The sequence below is a fragment of the Xenopus tropicalis genome, chromosome 7, assembly GCF_000004195.4.
Source record: "Xenopus tropicalis strain Nigerian chromosome 7, UCB_Xtro_10.0, whole genome shotgun sequence".
Lineage (NCBI taxonomy): Eukaryota > Metazoa > Chordata > Amphibia > Anura > Pipidae > Xenopus > Xenopus tropicalis.
This window is the reverse complement of record NC_030683.2, coordinates 128,316,435-128,339,162: the sequence shown is the minus strand read 5'-3', so window position 1 is coordinate 128,339,162 and position 22,728 is coordinate 128,316,435. Positions and strand designations below refer to the sequence as shown.

General features: G+C 37.6%; 1 protein-coding gene across 1 annotated transcript in view; it reads left to right on the top strand.

The window, feature by feature from the left end:
• Positions 1-22,728, top strand: part of LOC116412020 — a 388,305-nt gene that overhangs the window by 125,194 nt on the left and 240,383 nt on the right. The window contains exons 112-136 of the mRNA XM_031905216.1: positions 633-662; positions 1,097-1,150; positions 1,778-1,801; positions 1,950-2,000; positions 3,872-3,901; positions 3,991-4,044; positions 4,785-4,814; positions 6,741-6,794; positions 7,098-7,121; positions 7,537-7,587; positions 9,343-9,372; positions 9,491-9,544; positions 10,774-10,803; positions 10,901-10,954; positions 13,401-13,424; positions 13,650-13,700; positions 15,918-15,947; positions 16,059-16,112; positions 16,863-16,892; positions 17,069-17,122; positions 17,855-17,878; positions 18,546-18,599; positions 19,475-19,504; positions 19,722-19,775; positions 22,662-22,691. Coding sequence (XP_031761076.1) covers positions 633-662; positions 1,097-1,150; positions 1,778-1,801; positions 1,950-2,000; positions 3,872-3,901; positions 3,991-4,044; positions 4,785-4,814; positions 6,741-6,794; positions 7,098-7,121; positions 7,537-7,587; positions 9,343-9,372; positions 9,491-9,544; positions 10,774-10,803; positions 10,901-10,954; positions 13,401-13,424; positions 13,650-13,700; positions 15,918-15,947; positions 16,059-16,112; positions 16,863-16,892; positions 17,069-17,122; positions 17,855-17,878; positions 18,546-18,599; positions 19,475-19,504; positions 19,722-19,775; positions 22,662-22,691 — 1,005 coding nt within the window. The remainder of the gene's footprint in view (positions 1-632; positions 663-1,096; positions 1,151-1,777; positions 1,802-1,949; positions 2,001-3,871; positions 3,902-3,990; positions 4,045-4,784; positions 4,815-6,740; positions 6,795-7,097; positions 7,122-7,536; positions 7,588-9,342; positions 9,373-9,490; positions 9,545-10,773; positions 10,804-10,900; positions 10,955-13,400; positions 13,425-13,649; positions 13,701-15,917; positions 15,948-16,058; positions 16,113-16,862; positions 16,893-17,068; positions 17,123-17,854; positions 17,879-18,545; positions 18,600-19,474; positions 19,505-19,721; positions 19,776-22,661; positions 22,692-22,728) is intronic.

Below are 22,728 nucleotides of genomic sequence, written 5' to 3'. Positions count from 1 at the left end.
AAAATTGCAAAATGGCGAAAAATTAGCGAAACACATTCGTTGAGCGGTTTTTTTGTCACCCGCGTCTATTTTCTGTTGCATGCATCTATTTTCTGTTGCCCGCGTTGTTTTTTTTGACGCCCGCACTGTTTTGACATGACCGCACCCAATTTGACATGCAACAAAAAAAAAAATTCCCCACGACAAATTTTTCCAAAGCAAATTTTTACGGAAGTTTCGCAAAACAATTTGCCAATGGTGAAATGCGGAAATTTACTGTGAATCCATGCCTGGTGAAAAAAAAACGCTCATCACTAATCATTAATTATCATTAAAATAGTGGTGTAACTACTATGTGTCGAGACTCCCTGCTAAGAAAAATGTTGGCGGATCTGGCATTCAGTTCTCCCCTACCCCTCCTTACTCTGGTTGTCCACTTGTTGTTTGTGTGCACTGAAAATTATGGCAGAAGGGACAAAAGAAAGGGGATCCCATACAACAGACCCCATAGACCAGCCTGCCCTGTCCATCGGGTCCACCCCCCACAGTCGCAGGGGCTTCTGTATGGTAGTTATGCCACTGACTTGAAGAAGGAGGTGGTCTAGCACTTTAATCTGAACATAATCTCTAAATTTGTGGCATGTCTTTTGCAGAACCAATTGCCGCAATGCCAGGGACAGATGGTAAGTTGTGTTTTATAACAAAAGGCAATAATCTAATTTAACATTTTATTGATAGTATTTCTTATGTATTTCTCATTTTTGTTTTGTGGTTTTTTTACGTTATTCCATGAATCTTCCTAGACTTCTCAATGAAAAAACCCCAAAAACCTCTAAAACCATGAATTAAATAATGATTGTTACAACTGGCCTAGGACAACTTCCATTGACTTCTACATGACCTTGACAGCTTTCAGATGGCAAAGTTTTGTATTAGTAGTTTTCATGGTTTTGACGCATAATAAATGGCGAACAATTCGTGATTTTTTCATAAAAAGTTCAAGTTTTAGCACAAAAAAACAAGAATTATGAAAAAATACAAATGTTAGTATATGGTCCCCTTAGTTACCAAGTTATTCCTTGCAACATATGATTTACAGAATGTTATGATTCTATAGGTGACTGGATTATTGAAACAGAAGAACCAACTGTCCCCATACCCTATGAAGAAAGTGAGTATAAATCATGTGTTTTATAACATTGGTAATGCAGAAAATGAATATTGTTCTTGTGTTAACACAGGCTGTGTTTCTATGGCTATAACTATAGAACTAATGTAACTGATTATTACATTTGACTGGACCATTGACCTTTTTGTACTGTATATCTTTTAATTGTTTGTATAATTCATTATAGATCTATGAATTATCTTTTGATGTATTCTCCCCAAAAATCCTTTTCTGTAAGATCAAAAAAGTCTCCTTTTACCAGTTTAGTAGCCCATTTCTGCCCTCTTTTCAATGCTTTTTAAAAACTTGCCCCCATACTCAAGGTCAGGCCTTACTAGAGATCTATAAAGAGGCAAAATTGTGTTTTCATCCCTCAATTCCCTTTTTCATGCAAGAGAGTAATAGACACTGCCTAGAGTTGCACAATCTGTTGCCCACAAAAAACTCTAATTCCTTTCCAATTATTGAAACCCCAACACGCTACCATTTAATGTATAACTACCATTTATGTATAAATGCCTGGTTGTCTTTTATAGTAGCCTATACTGTACTTTTACTCACTGACTGTAGCGTTGTATGTATCCGCTGTAAAAAAAAGTCGAGTTATAGTTTGTACTTTTATTTTTCTAGAACCTGGATCTGAAGTTCCCAAAGGTAATTTAAAAACAGTCATGATAACCATTAAATTCATATTTTGCAGAAGGTTTTTATTCTTATTCTTGCAAATAGTTGGCCCAATATATTTAATCAGTTGGGCAGCACTGATAACTGCAAAAATGATATGAACTTATTTTGTATTTAGATTGGATCATAGAAATCGGTGCCCCAGGTCAACCAACAAAATACAAAGGGAGTAAGTATTATGATACTAATAATCAACAATCTAGTCAGTGTTATGGAAACAGACATTTTTGTAAAAAACATTTCTATCAAAAAGTTATTTAACTAACAGCTCTCATTAGCACTTATGGAACATAAGCTCAGCACAGAGAAGCATTAATAAGTAGTTTAGTAGGGTCAAGAAAAGGCACGTGCCTATGGCACAAGTGTAGGGCTGCAAGACACCTACCCCTTCTGTCTATCTAACCCTCCTTTGGTTTAGGCCCTTCTATAGCTCAGCAATGGAGGTGCCGGAGATGATGCATGAGCAGGGGGGTTTACGAGTGGGGGGTTGGTGGGGGGCAACTGATGGTGGAGACTTGGCACCTTGGGCACCCTCTCTACATGGTCTGGCACTGCCTCTGCTTACTTTTAAAGTTTACTGGTTCTGTTAAAAGACAGTAGGGAAGACAAAAGAAGAAACGCATAAAGCAAATAAAAACTACCCTCTTTGCACATTGCCTGAGGCACAACCCTTTGCTCTCCTATAATAATAGGTAAAGAGTTTCCTGAAAAAGTCCCACCCTTTTGAGTCATTGAAAACATGGCAGCTGGGAATTCTGGGGGTCACAATGTGTTGGGGCGCCTGTACTTATATCTGTCTATAGATTTTGAATCTATAGTGCTCATGACACTTACCAACGGTACAGGGCTTTATTTTGCTTTTTCCTTAGCAGCCCAGCCATTGGTCCCCTGTAATAAGCCCAACAGTATAAAATCACTCTCTGCTTTTCTATAGTACAGGTATTGGATCCCTTATCCGGAAACCCGTTTTCCAGAAAGCTCTGAATTACGGAAAGCCCATCTTCCATAGACTCCATTTTAATCAAATAATTCCGAATTTTAAAACTGATTTTCTTTTTCTTTGTAGAAATAAAACAGTACCTGTACTTGATCCCAACTAAGATATAATTACCCCTTATTGGGGCAGAACAGCCCTATTGGGTTTATTTAATGGTTAAATGATTCCCTTTTCTCTGTAATAATAAAACAGTACCTGTACTTGATCCCAACTAAGATATAATTACCCCTTATTGGGGCAGAACAGCCCTATTGGGTTTATTTAATGGTTAAATGATTCCCTTTTCTCTGTAATAATAAAACAGTACCTGTACTTGATCCCAACTAAGATATAATTACCCCTTATTGGGGCAGAACAGCCCTATTGAGTTTATTTAATGGTTAAATGATTCCCTTTTCTCTGTAATAATAAAACAGTACCTGTACTTGATCCCAACTAAGATATAATTACCCCTTATTGGGGGCAGAACAGCCCTATTGGGTTTATTTCATGGTTAAATGATTCCCTTTTCTCTGTAATAATAAAACAGTACCTGTACTTGATCCCAACTAAGATATAATTACCCCTTATTGGGGCAGAACAGCCCTATTGGGTTTATTTCATGGTTAAATGATTCCCTTTTCTCTGTAATAATAAAACAGTACCTGTACTTGATCCCAACTAAAATATAATTACCCTTTATTGGAGGCAAAACAATCCTATTGGGTTTAATTAATGTTTTATCGATTTTTTAGTAGACTTAAGGTATGGAGATCCAAATTATGGAAAAACCCCTTATCCAGAATACCCTTGGTCCCGAGCATTCTGGATAATGGATCCTATACCTGTATAGGTATAAGTAATGGTCTTAATATCAAAGAGATTCCTTTACACATAGAACGTATCTGCCCTCTATGGCAGGGAGTTTGCAGATGAGTAAATAATTAATACTTGTATTCATTCCATTTCCATCTTCAATTTATGGATATAATAGAATTTCTTATGTTCTTTCACCATTGTTATTATTCTTTAATAACATAATGTATGTGTCTGTCTTTCCAAAGGACCCATAGCGCCCCATCCTGACAAGAAAGGTACGTTTTAAAACCATAGATTTATCGAATAAAGTTCTAATGTTCTAATAATTCAGAATTACAATGTATTTTTCTCTTTCCTTTATTAGATGCATGGATTATAAATGTGGCGGTGCCGACAGGAACAATGCAGTTCGAAGGGAGTGAGTATAGAAATGTAACAGTTCAACAACGACAATCGACCGACACAAGAGTTAGTCCTATGGCCGTAGGGTCCCCCAGTTAAAAGGAAGGTCATTTACTGGTGTAGAGATGTCTTGAGAGTATATGAGACAGTTAGCCAGATACTACCCCATTATATTAGTTACTATGCTTCTTCCAAATACCAGTGTTTGTGCATTATTTAGACCAAAGGGATTCTGGGAACAAATTCCATAAGGTTTCTAAAACAATCCCATTTACGTGAGTTTATCCTATAGGCTGAAGCTCATCTATTGGGTTTTTAAAGCAAAATCCGGGATAATAGCCGATCAGATTCCCAACTACAGAACTGATGAGCCCCAAGAAGGGTGAAACCGGCTTGTAGTTGGGGATCAGATCAGCAATTAAAAACCCAGTGGGTGAGCCTATAGGATAAACCCATGTAAATGGGTTTTTTTTAGGAGCCTTATGGAATTTGTTCCCGGAATCCCTTTGGTCTATTTGCACACGTATGAGGCAGTCTCATCAACCCTTTTGCATTATTTAATGATTCATTCATTTCCTTTTTAATTACCGAATTATATATTTTTATTTATATACAATACCATTCTATTACTTCTCCTGTTACACTGTGAGATCTATTGAGTGGGTCCCTCTTTACCTCTTGTAACAATCACTATTCTGTGGAACAGCAAATGCAGAATTTAATTGTTCATGTTCTGCCTTGTATTCTCTTTTGTAGGACCTGTATCTCCATTCCCAGGTTCAGATGGTAAGAATAGAAGTTCTAAGTACAATATTGAGAGTGCATCCAGTTCAATAACTATTACACTGTATTAGTCTTCTGGATATACTGGGGTTATATATAATGAAATGGCTATATACGTTTTTTGTCAATGTCCAAGACCTCAGGGTGGATCTTCTAATGAACACATGAGATACTTTCATGTGAATGGCAGACAATCCACCCATGTTTTTCCCACTTTGCACCTTATCCTGCATGAAGAAAAATTTCTACAGGTCTCTGAACTTAAAAACAGAGCACAAAGACCTGTGTTTACCTTGCGAATAAAGTCCTGCCTGCTGTCAGATGCACTGTAGTCATGGGTGGTCAGGAGAAGGCACATAAGCTTCCCAACTGTCTAACATCTACCTGCCCCCTGCCCCTAGAAAAAATATTTTTCTTATATTGAGTTGTTCAGAAATAATTCCCTGAAAAATTTGAGTTTTTCGAAAATAATTCCCATAATTCGATTTATTAACGTTTAGTGAACTTTTTTTGTCAAAACAAAATTCAACAGCTTTGATCTGTCAAGTGCCATTGTTTACTGTTTCACCCAGTTTCAATGGGAAATTAATCCCCTCATTGTTTTCTGTTTCACCCAGTTTCAATGGGAAGTTAATCCCATCATTGTTTTCTGTTTCACCCAGTTTCAATGGGAAGTTAATCCCATCATTGTTTTCTATTTCACCCAGTTTCAATGGGAAATTAATCCCCTCATTGTTTTCTGTTTCACCCAGTTTCAATGGGAAGTTAATCCCATCATTGTTTTCTATTTCACCCAGTTTCAAGGAGAATTTAATCCCATCATTGTTAACTGTTTCACCCAGTTTCAATGGGAAGTTAATTCCCTCATTGTTTTCTGTTTCACCCAGTTTCAATGGGAAGTTAATTCCCTCATTGTTTTCTGTTTCACCCAGTTTCAATGGGAAGTTAATTCCCTCATTGTTTTCTGTTTCACCCAGTTTCAATGGGAAGTTAATTCCCTCATTGTTTACTGTTTCACCCAGTTTCAATGGGAAGTTAATTCCCTCATTGCTTTCTGTTTCACCCAGTTTCAATGGGAAGTTAATTCCCTCATTGTTTACTGTTTCACCCAGTTTCAATGGGAAGTTAACCCCCTCATTGTTTTCAGTTTCACCCAGTTTCAATGGGAAGTCAATTCCTTCATTGTTTTCTATTTCACACATTTTCAAGGGGAAGTCAATCCCATATTTTTTTTTCTATTTCACCCAGCTAAACTTAAATACATTATTGTTTTCCAAGAATGAGCGCCAATGCTCCTAAAATGGCTGCTGGAGCACTTCCTGTTTGGGAAAAATAATAAGGATTCATGGAAACGAATGTCCAAACTCAAGTTTTAACAACATTTTTGGCTACAAAAATTCTGGATTTTCAAATTTTACACTCCAAATTTTTGTACGGACAATTCAAGCGTCATTGTAACATTTTATAAATGCAACAATGATCGAGTTTAATTCGAATTTATACCACGTTGAGTTTATACAACTTTCAAGACCAAAAAAAAAATGCATTTTAGTAAATCAACCCTCTTAATTTAGGGAGTCCCAACACTCCCCAACTCACACTGGATTTTTTCTTGTGTAAGCTGCATAGTACAGCCAATCACCCAAGGGCATTTCAATAACCCCCATAGACTGTAATCAGTTGGCTAGCACTTGGCAGGAGAACTCTGAATACACTTTGGCAAATAACTGATGCGTATGTATACAGTACAGTAAATTCCAATGTTTTAGGGCTGCTATGCCTCCTAGAACCCATAGGTGAAACTGTCGGCAATCCCTGACTACTTCTGCACTTGTGCCGACCCCCTCGAGCTATTTGTGTTTAAAATAACATGAAATCCAGTTATCACAAAGTTATCCATGTGTGTAACACACGATCTTTTGTATTTAGATGAGTGGATCATAGAAACCTTGGAGCCAACTGTACCAATACCATATGAAGAGAGTGAGTATTTGCCCAATAGACTTAAGGGCACAAATTATCAAAGTACGACTGAGTCCGAATACAAAAAATTCAACTGAGATTTTTTTTTTCTTTTCAAATCTGGGAAAATGTGCAAATATTTCAATTCAGTTGATTCAGACTCGTTAGTATTACTTAATCTATTTTGTGGCTGTGATATTACTGTACGTTTGAGCAGTTAATTTTATTTAACATAATTATATATTATTATATAATTATATAATTGCCCTTTATACTTTATACTATTAGTGATAAAATTGTGATCATTGTTTTGTATTTTCCTAGAACCCGGAGCAGTCGTTTTCACAGGTAAAATTTATTATTATTACATTGTAAAGACATAATACAGAAGATAAAACCCGAGATGTTTTGGAAAATCTAAACTACTAGATTTATAAATGCATAAAGGGTAATAAATAGGGATTCACCGCAAAGATTCAGCCTTTTTCAGCAGAATTTAGGCAAATCCATGCTCCTGGCTCCTAAAAATCATGTGACTTTTTGTCATGTAAACATGGAAGTTGAAAATTTAACCCTTCCGTAGCCTTTTTAGTGTATATCACTGTAAAATCTTAACTTTTTAAGATGCATTATTATAATATAGGATTCAACATCATTAGTGAACCTTGATTACTTTTTGTTATAATAGTTGCATGTACTGATTAGATTGTACTGTGTGATTTAAACCCAGAATAAATCACATGATTTCCTTTTTTTATAACAGACTTCATCCTACAAATGGGACATCCAGGCCAACCAACCCGCTTTAAAGGGAGTGAGTACATTAATGCTATGTGATCTTTTAACATCTGGAGCTTAAAATGAGTATTAATGGAGTACAATTTATGGAACAAAATTAGGACCTTATTTTGACTCGGTATCTGAGTTAGATTAAGAGCGTGCTTAGATTAAATCGCCACAACGAGTAAAACGCCACATATAAAAGCCCATTGACTTTAATGCATTTGGAGTGAAAAAAAAACTCGAGAATGCATTTGGAATGAGAAAAAAAAGTTTAAAAAAAAATGCCCATTGACACTAATGAATTTAGAGTGAGAAAAAAGTTGCGTGAAAAAAGTCCTATTAGCCGATTTGCTATTTTTTTGCGGTTTTGCCCATTTTTCACCGAAGCAAAACAGAACAAGTTAATTTATCACTATGTAATTTGACCATAATTCCGAGTATATCTGCTACTGCAAATACGTTTTTATACCAATTTTCACCATAAATGGCCTTCAGGTTGGGCTTTTAAGAGCATCTAGAAGCACAGATAGGCATTCTACATAAATAATACTATGGACCGTTAGGCTGAGCCAATCTGCTATTGCTCCATGTCCCAGGGGGACCAGCCAATTGGTATTAGCCCCTGGATCAAATGGAGCCCAGTAGTTTTAGAAGCACCTCAACATCATGTGAACACAACCCCACCCTAAAAAAAACATCTCTCAAGCTTCTAGTGCTTTTGACTATTTTTTCACTTTTATCTGAAATGTGTTATATGTGTCAAATAAAGGGAACATATAACCTTTTTCTGGGCTTATAGAAATAAAGTGCATAAATCCCATATAGTGATGAGCGAATTTTTTTTGCCAGACATGGATTCACAGCGAATTTCCGCATTTTGCCATCGGTGAATTGTATCACGAAACTTCCGTGAAAATTCGCAGCGGAAAAATTCGTCGAACGGAATTTTTTTTTGTCACACGCCAAAATTGGGCACGGTCGCATCAAAATAGGGCGGGTGACAAAAAAAATAGACATGGGCGACAGAAAATAGATGCAAACGACAAAAAAGACGTGGGCGACAAATTTTTCGCTGTTTCGCAAATTTTCGTGCCCTTTTGTGAATTTTATGGCGAAGCAAAATGGGACAGATTTGCTCATCACTAGTCCCATATTTCAAAAAATAAAAATTTATATAGTGATGAGCAAAATTTTTTGCCAGACATAGATTTGCAGGGAAACTTCATCATTGGCAAATCATTTTACAAGACAAGGCGGGGTCACATAAAAAAAGGCATGCCCACAGCATTTTGTGAATTTTCTGCCATTTTGTGAATTTTTCAGCGAAGAGAAAAGGGACAGATTTTCTCATCACTATATATATATATATATATTTTTTATCTTTATCTACAGACATACCTAATAGTCTACCCCTTGACTCATACTAACCATCCTACCCCATCCTAACCGTCCTACTATTGGCCCAGAGTATCTTCCAACCTTTCCCTCAGCTTGTTTCCTTGTGAACTAATTGATTCTGGGACTTGAAGTCACTCTACTTTCCATAGTGGGCAGTGCACAGATTCTCTGGCTATGGGAAATACCAGAACTGAGCGCCATTTTACATTTTCATAGCTGTCAAAATAGGCCACATCACAGAGATAACATAAGCAGTTGGTTCATCTGGTACATACAAGTGTGTCTCAGGAGATTCAAGTTTACAGATATTTTTATTTTTGTTATTGAATTGTTCATGAATTTTAAATTATTTTTGTGTTTTTCTTTCTTTCTCCTTAATCGTCTCTAGAACCTTTTGCTCCGGTTATTGGAAAGAAAGGTACAGTTCCTTTTGTTAACTATATGTTTCTGATTATTGTGGGCAGTTCATACAACAAGTTTCATTCCTTGCTGTGAGAAGAAAGATTAAATAGTTCTGTTGTGTTTTTGTTTTCTAGGAATATGGATTATAAGTGTGTCATTCCCAACAGGAACCAGATTGTTTGAAGGAAGTGAGTATATTCTAACCTTCATGCAACATAGGGGAAGATGGACAATACAGTTGTAACATGTAAACAATGTGCCCACTGCTGTACCCCCAGTTGGGTGTGCAATTTTTCATAGGCCAAGTGGATTTGTTTTTTTTTTGTGTGTGACAGGATTGTTGCCTTGTATACTATACAGGTATGGGATCCCTTATCCAAACACCCGTTACCCAGAAAGTTCCGAATTATGGAAAGGCCATCTCCCATAGACTCAATTATCAGCATATAATTCTACTTTTAAAAAATGATTCCCTTTTCTCTGTAATAATAAAACAGTACCTGTACTTGATCCCAACTAAGATATAATTACCCCTTATTGGGGCAGAACAGCCCTATTGGGTTTATTTAATGGTTAAATGATTCCCTTTTCTCTGTAATAATAAAACAGTACCTGTACTTGATCCCAACTAAGATATAATTACCCCTTATTGGGGGCAGAACAGCCCTATTGGGTTTATTTCATGTTTAAATGATTCCCTTTTCTCTGTAATAATAAAACAGTACTTGTACTTGATCCCAACTAAGATATAATTACCCCTTATTGGGGGCAGAACAGCCCTATTGGGTTTATTTAATGGTTAAATGATTCCCTTTTCTCTGTAATAATAAAACAGTACCTGTACTTGATCCCAACTAAGATATAATTACCCCTTATTGGGGCAGAACAGCCCTATTGGGTTTATTTCATGGTTAAATGATTCCCTTTTCTCTGTAATAATAAAACAGTACCTGTACTTGATCCCAACTAAGATATAATTACCCCTTATTGGGGGCAGAACAGCCCTATTGGGTTTATTTCATGGTTAAATGATTCCCTTTTCTCTGTAATAATAAAACAGTACCTGTACTTGATCCCAACTAAGATATAATTACCCCTTATTGGGGGCAGAACAGCCCTATTGGGTTTATTTCATGGTTAAATGATTCCCTTTTCTCTGTAATAATAAAACAGTACCTGTACTTGATCCCAACTAAGATATAATGAATCCTTATTGGAGCCGAAACAATCCTGTTGGGTTTAACTACCGTTTAAATAATTTTATTAGCAGACTTAAGGTAGGAGATCCGAATTCTGGAATTCTGGAGCATTCTGGATAATGGGTCCCCATACCTGTACTAACTAATTGAGTGAATGTAAAGCATTGACATTATTACTAACTTGAAATATCTAATATCATCCAATTACCTGTTTGCAGGACCTATAGCGCCACTGACAGACCCAGAAGGTAAGCCCCATGTATAATCCCATCGCTGCCTTTTCAAAAAGTCTCATTATTTTCATCTGAAACAGATATTAAATCATTTTTGTATTGTTGTACTTAGGAAACTGGGTAGTGGAAACAGAAGGGCCAACAACACCTGTGCCATTTGAAGAAAGTAAGGAAACATAAAGCAGATTGTGATAATGTTGCTGGTTGATCTGTGCTGATTCCAATACATATGGGCGAGACACAAGGCAGGACCTGGACCATTCGAACCATTTGTTATAGATAAATGGATATTTTTGTGAATCTATTTAGCAAAAACAGTTACTCGATTCTACAAAACCATCTGTTCGAGAGTAGGGTACTGAATATCTAAATTATATCATGGAGCACACATCCCATTTATTTTTATACTGGAGATAACTAGGGGCACATTTACTAAGACACGAATCGGAAAAATTCCGATTTGAAAACGAACATTTTGCGACCTTTTCGTATTTTTTGCGATTTTTTTCGGCGTCTTTATGACTTTTTCATTACCAATACAAAAAGTTGCGCCTTTTTCGTAGCGTTAAAACTTAAAAGGTGCGACGTTTCGCGCAAGTTTTAACGCGACGAAAAAAGCGCAACTTTTTGCGCAAGTTTTAACGCTATGAAAAATCGCCAGATTTTGCGCAACTTTCGGAATGGCTACGAAAAACTTGCGTTTTTTTCGCACACATCGTATTAGTAACGAAAAAGTTGCGACATTTTTCAGAAAAAATCGCAAAATACTGATCATTACAAAAAAAACGCAATCGGACGCATTCGGCCCGTTCGTGGCTTAGTAAATGTGCCCCTTAGTGATGAGCGAATCTGTTCCGTTTCGCTTCGCCGAAAAATTCGCGAATCTTTAAAAAGATCTGCGAAACGGCGAAAAATTCGCAAAACTGTGAAAATGTCGTGCGGCAAAAAAAATTGTTGCCCGCAGCTATTCTTTTGTCTCCCGCGGCTTTTATTTTGTTGGCCACGGCTATTATCGTATTAGTAACGAAAAAGTTGTGACATTTTTCAGAAAAAATAGCAAAATACCGATCATTACAAAAAAAACGCAATCGGACGCATTCGGCCCGTTCGTGGCTTAGTAAATGTGCCCCTTAGTGATGAGCGAATCTGTTCCGTTTCGCTTCGCCGAAAAATTCGCGAATCTTTAAAAAGATCTGCGAAACGGCGAAAAATTCGCAAAACTGTGAAAATGTCGTGCGGCAAAAAAAATTGTTGCCCGCAGCTATTCTTTTGTCTCCCGCGGCTTTTATTTTGTTGGCCACGGCTATTATTTTGTCGCGTGGCTATCATTTTGTCGCTCGCGGCTATTATTTTGTCACGTGGCTATTATTTTGTTGCCCGCGGTTATTATTTTGTCACGCCCCAATTATTTGGTCGGCCACGGCTATTATTTAGTCGCACGGCTATTCTTTTGACGCCCGCGACTATGCTTTTTTGACGCCAGCGACAATTTTTGGACGTGCAGCAAATTTTCTGTGGCAAATTTTTTTCATCTGTTTCGCAAAACAATCAGCCAATGGCGAAACGTGGAAATTCGCCGCGAATCCATGCCTGGGGAAACATTTCGCCCATCACTAGAGATAATTAAACAATGCAAGCAGATAAAAAAATTTAATATACCATAGAATATAAACTAAAATGTAAAAAAAGTGGAAAATTTATATATTATAATAATATAATATCCCGCAAGGGCTCCTGTTTCTCTCTGTTATTACTAAATCCCTACAAAATCCTCAAACGTTCTACATTTACTGTACTTAGCCCAGGTAAAGCCCAGTTGGCCATTTAGCCACTTGCAATATCCATTGTTCTAGACCAGTGGTTCTCAACCTTCCTAATGCCTTTAATACAGTTCCTCATGTTGTGGTGACCCCCAACCATAAAATTATTCCTAAGACCATCGGAAATATGTGTTTTCCAATGGTCTTAGGCGACCCCTGTGAAAGGGTTGTTTGGCCCCCAAAGGGGTCCCGACCCACAGGTTGAGAACCGCTGTTCTAGAACATTCAGCCATTAGGCTGCTAAGTAGAATCCCTCATCACACATACCATTGGGGGTGGGGACATCATAAAGCCTAGAATTTCCAAGATTGCAAAATATTATACTGTAATAATTGCAAAAAGGAACACTATAATCTATCCAGTTAAAAATGGCATAAATGTGGTCCTGTGGCCCCGGCTGACCAGACGTCTATGGAATCTCTTCATATTTGGGTAGTTTTGTAGTTGATATAAATGATAAAATACACTGATATGGAGGGGTGTTTAAGCTCACCCTTAGGGGCTGATTTACTAATCAACGAATCCGAATCCCGAATGGGAAAAAATCGGATTGGAAACGAACATTTTGCGACTTTTTCGTCACCGTCGCGTCTTTTTCGTGAATTGTCGTGACTTTTTCATAGCCATTATGACTTTCGTGAATTGTCACGACTTTTTCGTTTTGAGCTTTTCGGACGTTCGTGGATTAGTAAATGTGCCCCTTAGTTTAGTCTCCAACAAAATATATATTTTAGTCTAAAAAGTGTAATGACAAGTAATAAAAACTTAATTTGCTTTGTTTTTGTTTTTTAGAACCTGACTCTCCAGTGGCTACAGGTAACTCCCCAGATCTGATCATAATACAGGCAGATATAAATATAAAGAGAAAAGATCCACAGAAAGTGTTCTGTTGTTACAAAATACAAAATAAGTTGCTGAAAATTGTGATTCAAACATAGTGATCAGTGTTTGAGCATTAAGACAAGATTCAAGATCTAAGATTTTCTTATCTGACAATGTCGCCAACGTAAATGTATAATATATATATATTTTTGTTTTTAGACTGGATTATACAAATAGGGGGCCCAGGCCAGCCATCAAGGTACAAAGGAAGTGAGTATATTTAATATATTTAAAGTCACGACATACGTTGGAACCCAAGACTGTAGATGTGGGGGTGGTATATCTGTGTGGGTAAAGACCTTATGCACTATATAAAGCAGGGGTGGGCAAACTACAGCCCGCTGGCCTTTTTAATCCGGCCCGGAGTGGAGGATGCTGGGGGGTGGGAGCTGAAGGATGCTGGGGGGGAGCTGAGAGGCCCAGTGATTTCTGATGGCAGCTCTGGGCGTAACGCTGGCCCGGCCCGTCTGTAAGTCAATGTGGCCCCGTAGCCAAAAAGTTTGCCCAAGGATGTTTTGCCTTTATCTTGGAACTCATCATTTCGACATTAAGGTTTCACTTTTCGGGGAGGCAGGGAATCATGTGATCAGCAGGCCCGAGTCAAGCGCACAATAAACGGAATCCCAACACTGAGCACTGGATTTGGGAAACGTAAGGGGCGGGGCCGGAACTAGGGGTAGGCAGAAGAGGCACGTGCCTAGGGCGCAATTGTGGTGGGTTGCTAGTAGGGATTTGGCCGAATTCTGGCTTTTTTTTTTAGGATTCGCCCAGATCCATGGTCCTGGCTGAACCGAATCCAAAAAAAACTTTTCGGCACATGCGGCGATTTTTAACCTCTTCCGATCCTAATTCAGATTCGCCCGAATCCTTCAGTGTGGGTTCGGGAGTTCGTGCGAACCTAAAAAAGTGGGTTCGGAGCATCCCTAGTTGCTGGGCACTAGCGATGAGCCAATCTGTCCCGTTTCTCTTCGCCATAAAATTCGCGAAATGGCAAAAAGATTTGCAAAACGGCGAAAATTTTGTGAAACACATTTGTTGCGCAATTTTTTTTTGGTGTCCGCGCTGTTTTTGTTGTCCGCGGTTTTTTTTAATTTGCTGCACCCTTTTTTTATGCGACCGTGCCCAATATGACACAACCACACCCTTTTTTATGCGACCACGGCCAATATGACACAGCCACGCCCTTTTTTATGTGACCGTGCCCAATTTGACACAACAATGCCCTTTTTTGCCGTTCGACACATTTTTTTTTACATGGCACAAATTTTTCCACAGCGTAATGCGGAAATTCCCTGCGAATCCATGCCTGGCGAAAAAATTTGCTCATCCTTACTGGGCACATATATTTTCTCTCTGCTTACCCCTAGTCTGGGCATCTGCCTTTACCTCCCGGCCCTCTCGCCATGAATTCTTGAGCTGACAGTGCAGTCACTTACAGTGCACACTCCCTGCTTGTCACCTCTTGATGGGTGTTGGGGGAGTCAAGACAGCCGGCTGGTTGGTTGGTTGGTTGGGCTGCCTATGTCAATGGCACTGATAGGGGGAACACCGAATGTGCATATGGACATTACAACTACCTTGGGGTAACATGGGGCAAGTAAAGAATTCCATATTGTGGCTATATCATTCAATAACTATTCTTTACTTGTCACCTCTTGATGGGTGTTGGGGGAGTCAAGACAGCCGGTTGGTTGGTTGGGCTGCCTATGTCATTAGTACTGATAGGGGGAACACCCAATGTGCATATGGACATTACAACTACCTTGGGGTAACATGGGGCAAGTAAAGAATTCCATATTGTGGCTATATCATTCAATAACTATTCTTTACTTGTCACCTCTTGATGGGTGTTGGGGGAGTCAAGACAGCCGGTTGGTTGGGCTGCCTATGTCATTGGCACTGATAGGGGGAACACAGAATGTGCATATGGACATTACAACTACCTTGGGGTAACATGGGGCAAGTAAAGAATTCCACATTGTGGTTATATCATTCAATAACTATTCTTTACTTGTCACCTCTTGATGGGTGTTGGGGGAGTCAAGACAGCTGGCTGGTTGGTTGGTTGGTTGGTTGGGCTGCCTATGTCATTAGCACTGATAGGGGGAACACAGAATGTGCAAATGGACATTACAACTACCTTGGGGTAAAATGGGGCAAGTAAAGAATTCCATATTGTGGCTATATCATTCAATAACTATTCTTTACTTGTCACCTCTTGATGGGTGTTGGGGGAGTCAAAATAGCCGGCTGGCTGGTTGGGCTGCCTAGGGCGCCTGGCCACCTTGGGCCAGCACTGATAGGGGGAATACAGAATGTACCTATAAATAGTACAACTACCTTGGGGTAAAATGGGCAAGTAAATAATTCCAAATTGCGGCTATATCATTTAATAACTATTCTTATAACGTATTCTTACTTTTGCAGGACCTGTTGCTCCCATTCCTAACAGAAAAGGTAAACGGCTTCTATAAAATTCTCTGCAGCATATTTCTGACAATCATTCAATGATCGAGCAGTAAATCCCGACTGAAATGGCTTTTTTTTTAAATTTTTTGTTTTATTTAGGTGTTTGGGTCGTAGAAGTGAAGCTGCCGACGGGAAATGTACTGTATGAAGGGAGTAAGTACCTAGTACTCATCTGCTTCCGAGCAATGTCCAATCCACTTCATGAATGTTCTAGTTTTAGTTTAGAAAACATTTTAAAAAAACAACCCAAAGGGGCACATTTACTAATCCAAGAACGTCCGAAAAGCGTCCGAATGCGTTTTTTTCGTAATGATTGGTATTTTGCGACTTTTTTGCGAATTGTCGCGAATTTTTAGAGCTCAATACGAAAAAGTCACGACAATTCGCGAAAGTCGTAATGGCTATGAAAAAGTGGCGACAATTTACAAAAGTCATAACGGCTACGAAAAAGTTGCGACGCTGACGAAAAAATCGCAAGAAATACGAAAAAGTCGCAAAATGTTCGTTTCCAATCCGATTTTTTCCCATTCGGGATTCGGATTCATGGATTAGTAAATCAGCCCCAAAATGTGTGTATTTTACTATAATTGAATGTTTTTTATTTATTTATAATATATTTACTACCTATGGGAATATACACAGTGAAAAAACATAAAAATGACCAAGCGCCACATCCTTTATGTTACAAACTGCAAGTAGTTTGCGAAAGAAGCTGTTTTTTCCCTAAAGTTTTCATTTTTTTTATTAAACCAAAATTATCTGTTTTGGGGGGGGGTTGGTTTGAACAGGACTCACATTTTTACAAAATAAAGTGGTTCTGGAGTTATGTACAAACAGAATTCTAAAATAATAATTCAATTCGATGTTAAACTTACATTCATTGTGTGATGTTTTTTGCTTTAGAACCTGTGGCTCCAATGCCATCGACAGAAGGTGGGTTAAAGTTTCTCCTTATAAAAATACAGGGGGGGTCGGGGGTTATATAAGAAGTAAAAAAAAAAAAAGAAAGAAACCTTTAAAAGTAGATTTACAGAGATTTACTGAGTTCCTGGCTTTGAGCTTATACGTCTGCTTTATTAACAAGTTACAATATTGTTTGTTATGTTTAGGAGAATGGACCATAGAAACAGATCAGCCGTCTCTGCCGGTGCAATATGAGGAGAGTAAGTACCTGGCTCATTGCTTTCATCTGAGGAAACGTTGTGCAAATAGAGCAAAAGTTTTTATTTTCTCTGTATATTTGTATTTATACATATGGGTAGGGGGTGCCATAGTGTTTCCCTTAGACAGTACAGTATGGGGGTACAGCTTATTGTGTGCCCAGAACATTCCTTCTCTGTATATTTGTATTTATACATATGGGTAGGGGGTGCCATAGTGTTTCCCTTAGACAGTACAGTATGGGGGTACAGCTTATTGTGTGCCCAGAACATTCCTTCTCTGTATATTTGTATTTATACATATGGGTAGGGGGTGCCATAGTGTTTCCCTTACACAGTACAGTATGGGGCTACAGCTTATTGTGTGCCCAGAACATTCCTTCTCTGTATATTTGTATTTATACATATGGGTAGGGGGTGCCATAGTGTTTCCCTTAGACAGTACAGTATGGGGGTACAGCTTATTGTGTGCCCAGAACATTCCTTCTCTGTATATTTGTATTTATACATATGGGTAGGGGGTGCCATAGTGTTTCCCTTAGACAGTACAGTATGGGAGTACAGCTTATTGTGTGCCCAGAACATTCCTTCTCTGTATATTTGTATTTATACATATGGGTAGGGGGTGCCATAGTGTTTCCCTTAGACAGTACAGTATGGGGGTACAGCTTATTGTGTGATTTATTTTTTTTTTGTTATCAGTATTTTTACTTGTTTCTGATTTTCTTTTTGTAGAACCCGGAGAACCTGTTCCTAAAGGTAATTAACAAATTAACTGACTGCTTTAGATGGAAAAATCATTTTACTGAATTAAGAGTGGTGTTTGCAATCTATTCCATATTTAATACTGTATAAGGGATTCCATAGGGAATGTGGGCAGGCATTTAATCACTAATCAGAATATTTCACTAATTCAAATATAAAATATTAACTATTTTTATTGTGGGATGTCACATTGTCGGCAGGTACCCAATAAGAGTGTTCTGTGCTCACTAAGTGTTCCACTAGTATGTAGCTTGACATGCAGCTAAACCTTCCCATTCTCCAATAGAAGAGACTGAGGGTGTAGTCAGTAGAATTCTACTGGAAGGTTATGGCAAAAGTACAGTAATGCAGTAAAGAAATACGTAGCTATAGTGGTGGCTTAGTGAGGGGTTTAAGTCCATTAGTCAGGCTCCCAAAATGCACTGTAATGGGTCACATGCTAGAAGTATGGTGGTTGCAAAGGGTCAAAGATTATAATGAAACTGGTTCTCTGGATATACAGCAAACAGCCAGCAGAGGGAGTTCACTGTAAGAAATAACAGAAATGATGGAAGCTTATGCTGGGGATGTGACAAAAAGTTATCTACTGTTATATATATATTTTTAACAAGATTTGATTGTGTTTTGTGCTTCAACATAATGTTAATGACTCACATTTTAGGAACATGGATAGTGGAACTGGCGCGTCCGGGGCAACCAACGAAATTTACAGGGAGTAAGTATCTATGATGTATTTCTTATTTCAGGATCCAGCAGAGAGCAGAGCATTGCTTAACTGTGGGCCATTCTGGATTTGGCCGTGTAAGAGTCAAACCAACAGATGAATCCCCAGGAAAATATACTTGGGTCCCCGTGTAATCTACCTCATTTAACCATGAAATAAACCCAATAGGGCTGTTCTGCCCCCAATAAGGGGTAATTATATCTTAGTTGGGATCAAGTACAGGTACTGTTTTATTATTACAGAGAAAAGGGAATCATTTAACCATGAAATAAACCCAATAGGGCTGTTCTGCCCCAATAAGGGGTAATTATATCTTAGTTGGGATCAAGTACAGGTACTGTTTTATTATTACAGAGAAAAGGGAATCATTTAACCATTAAATAAACCCAATAGGGCTGTTCTGCCCCAATAAGGGGTAATTATATCTTAGTTGGGATCAAGTACAGGTACTGTTTTATTATTACAGAGAAAAGGGAATCATTTAACCATGAAATAAACCCAATAGGGCTGTTCTGCCCCCAATAAGGGGTAATTATATCTTAGTTGGGATCAAGTACAGGTACTGTTTTATTATTACAGAGAAAAAGGACATTTTTTTTTTTTTTTTAATTAGAATTATTTGCTTATCATGGAGTCTATGGGAAAGGCCTTTCTGTAATTCGGAACTTTCTTGATAACGGGTTTCCGGATAAGGGATCCCATAACTGTACTAAAACTGAGTTTTATTTTCTTTAGTATGTTTATATAATATTGGGAACAGTGAACTATATTTTGTGTACATCCGATTTGTTCAAGTAAATGTGAAGTTTCTCTCGTTTGTAGAAATCATTCCTATGTTGAAATGTAACTTCAAATCTATTTTTCAGGACCCGTAGCTCCAATCCCCAACAAAAAAGGTAATTTTCTACTAAAAATGTGCTGATGTTTTACTTTATTAAAGAAGTGATAACACGTTCAAAAATATAATGTTCAGACTAGTATCCGATTGAACAGTTTATCGAAATAGAAATGTTTTATTACTCATTGATAATCGTTAAAAACTAATATATATGAAAACATCATTTTATTGAGCTTAAGGCATCAATAACAATCAATTGTATTTGTTGTTTTTAGGACTATGGATCATAAAAGTTTCACAACCAACAGGAGTAGAAGAATATGAAGGGAGTAAGTTAAAAAAAATTGTTTATTATTAGTGATGAGCGATGTTTCCCGTTTTGCCAAAAAAGGGGTTCCTTATAATATATAGTGAATAAAGTACCCCCTATTGTAACATATAGGGATATTATAAGCCCCCGAGGAGTTCCTTATAATATATAGTGAATAAAGTACCCCCTATTGTAACATATAGGGATATTATAAGCCCCGAGGAGTTCCTTATAATATATAGTGAATAAAGTGCCCCCTATTGTAACATATAGGGATATTATAAGCCCCCGAGGAGTTCCTTATAATATATAGTGAATAAAGTACCCCCTATTGTAACATATAGGGATATTATAAGTCCCCGAGGGGTTCCTTATAATATATAGTGAATAAAGTACCCCCTATTGTAACATATAGGGATATTATAAGCCCCCGAGGAGTTCCTTATAATATATAGTGAATAAAGTGCCCCCTATTGTAACATTTAGGGATATTATAAGTCCCCGAGGAGTTCCTTATAATATATAGTGAATAAAGTACCCCCTATTGTAACATATAGGGATATTATAAGTCCCCGAGGGGTTCCTTATAATATATAGTGAATAAAGTGCCCCCTATTGTAACATATAGGGATATTATAAGTCCCCGAGGAGTTCCTTATAATATATAGTGAATAAAGTACCCCCTATTGTAACATATAGGGATATTATAAGCCCCCGAGGGGTTCCTTATAATATATAGTAAATAAAGTACCCCCTATTGTAACATATAGGGATATTATAAGTCCCCGAGGGGTTCCTTATAATATATAGTGAATAAAGTGCCCCCTATTGTAACATATAGGGATATTATAAGCCCCCGAGGGATTCCTTATAATATATAGTGAATAAAGTACCCCCTATTGTAACATATAGGGATATTATAAGCCCCCGAGGGGTTCCTTATAATATATAGTGAATAAAGTGCCCCCTATTGTAACATATAGGGATATTATAAGCCCCCGAGGAGTTCCTTATAATATATAGTGAATAAAGTGCCCCCTATTGTAACATATAGGGATATTATAAGTCCCCGAGGAGTTCCTTATAATATATAGTGAATACAGTGCCCCCTATTGTAACATATAGGGATATTATAAGTCCCCGAGGAGTTCCTTATAATATATAGTGAATAAAGGGCCCCCTATTGTAACATATAGGGATATTATAAGCCCCCGAGGAGTTCCTTATAATATATAGTGAATAAAGTACCCCCTATTGTAACATATAGGGATATTATAAGCCCCCGAGGAGTTCCTTATAATATATAGTGAATAAAGTTCCCCCTATTGTAACATATAGGGATATTATAAGTCCCCGAGGAGTTCCTTATAATATATAGTGAATAAAGTGCCCCCTATTGTAACATATAGGGATATTATAAGTCCCCGAGGAGTTCCTTATAATATATAGTGAATAAAGTACCCCCTATTGTAACATATAGGGATATTATAAGCCCCCGAGGAGTTCCTTATAATATATAGTGAATAAAGTGCCCCCTATTGTAACATATAGGGATATTATAAGTCCCCGAGGAGTTCCTTATAATATATAGTGAATAAAGTACCCCCTATTGTAACATATAGGGATATTATAAGTCCCCGAGGAGTTCCTTATAATATATAGTGAATAAAGTACCCCCTATTGTAACATATAGGGATATTATAAGCCCCCGAGGAGTTCCTTATAATATATAGTGAATAAAGTGCCCCCTATTGTAACATATAGGGATATTATAAGTCCCCGAGGAGTTCCTTATAATATATAGTGAATAAAGTACCCCCTATTGTAACATATAGGGATATTATAAGTCCCCGAGGAGTTCCTTATAATATATAGTGAATAAAGTACCCCCTATTGTAACATATAGGGATATTATAAGCCCCCGAGGGGTTCCTTATAATATATAGTGAATAAAGTGCCCCCTATTGTAACATATAGGGATATTATAAGCCCCCGAGGAGTTCCTTATAATATATAGTGAATAAAGTGCCCCCTATTGTAACATATAGGGATATTATAAGCCCCCGAGGAGTTCCATGACCATATAAAGGTACGAGGCTGAAGGCCGAGGGCTTTTATACAGGTCATGGAACTCCGAGGTGACTTCTAATATCCTCATACTTTACAACAGGGGGTACTTTATTAAAATATACACGTTTTAGTGAGTCATGTGACAGAAATTACATCACTAAGCTCCGGTTATAACTGATGACATCACTAAGCACTGTTTAAAGGGATATACTTACTATTTGATTCCATAGGGAAATGCCCCAACTGTATATTATATATATATATATATATATATATATATATATATATATATAGCAAGAACAAACGGAGCACACCCTATTGAAATTCAAATGCCCAGGGTGCTGGCTAAAAAATATAAAGCAAGAAAAAAGAGCTGCACTCACCAGGACTTGGTAAAAATATAGTAAGTTTATTTAAGCAAAGAGATCCAACGTTTCGAGCACTAACTGTGCTCTTCCTGAGGAAGAGCACAGTTATTGCTCGAAACGTTGGATCTCTTTGCTTAAATAAACTTACTATATTTTTACCAAGTCCTGGTGAGTGCAGCTCTTTTTTCTTGCTATATATATATATATATATAATCCTTGATAAAGGTCCTAATGAGGACCGAAATGTTGGTTTTTAAACAATGAGTTTTCAATAAAAAAAATTTTGAATTTTAAGGGTGTGCCGGCCATGGATTATTTCATGCTAAATACTCAGATTTTAGCTGTGCACCCCACAGAATACTAAAGCCTTGGAGTGCAGACACCATCAGGACTGATATATATATATATATATATAGAATGTATAAAATTAAAAATTGTAGATTAAACCAATTTTTCCTTATTTTAAGGACCTATATCAGAAATGCCAGGGACCGGCGGTAAGCTGAAGTTTTTCTAAATGATTTTAATATAACA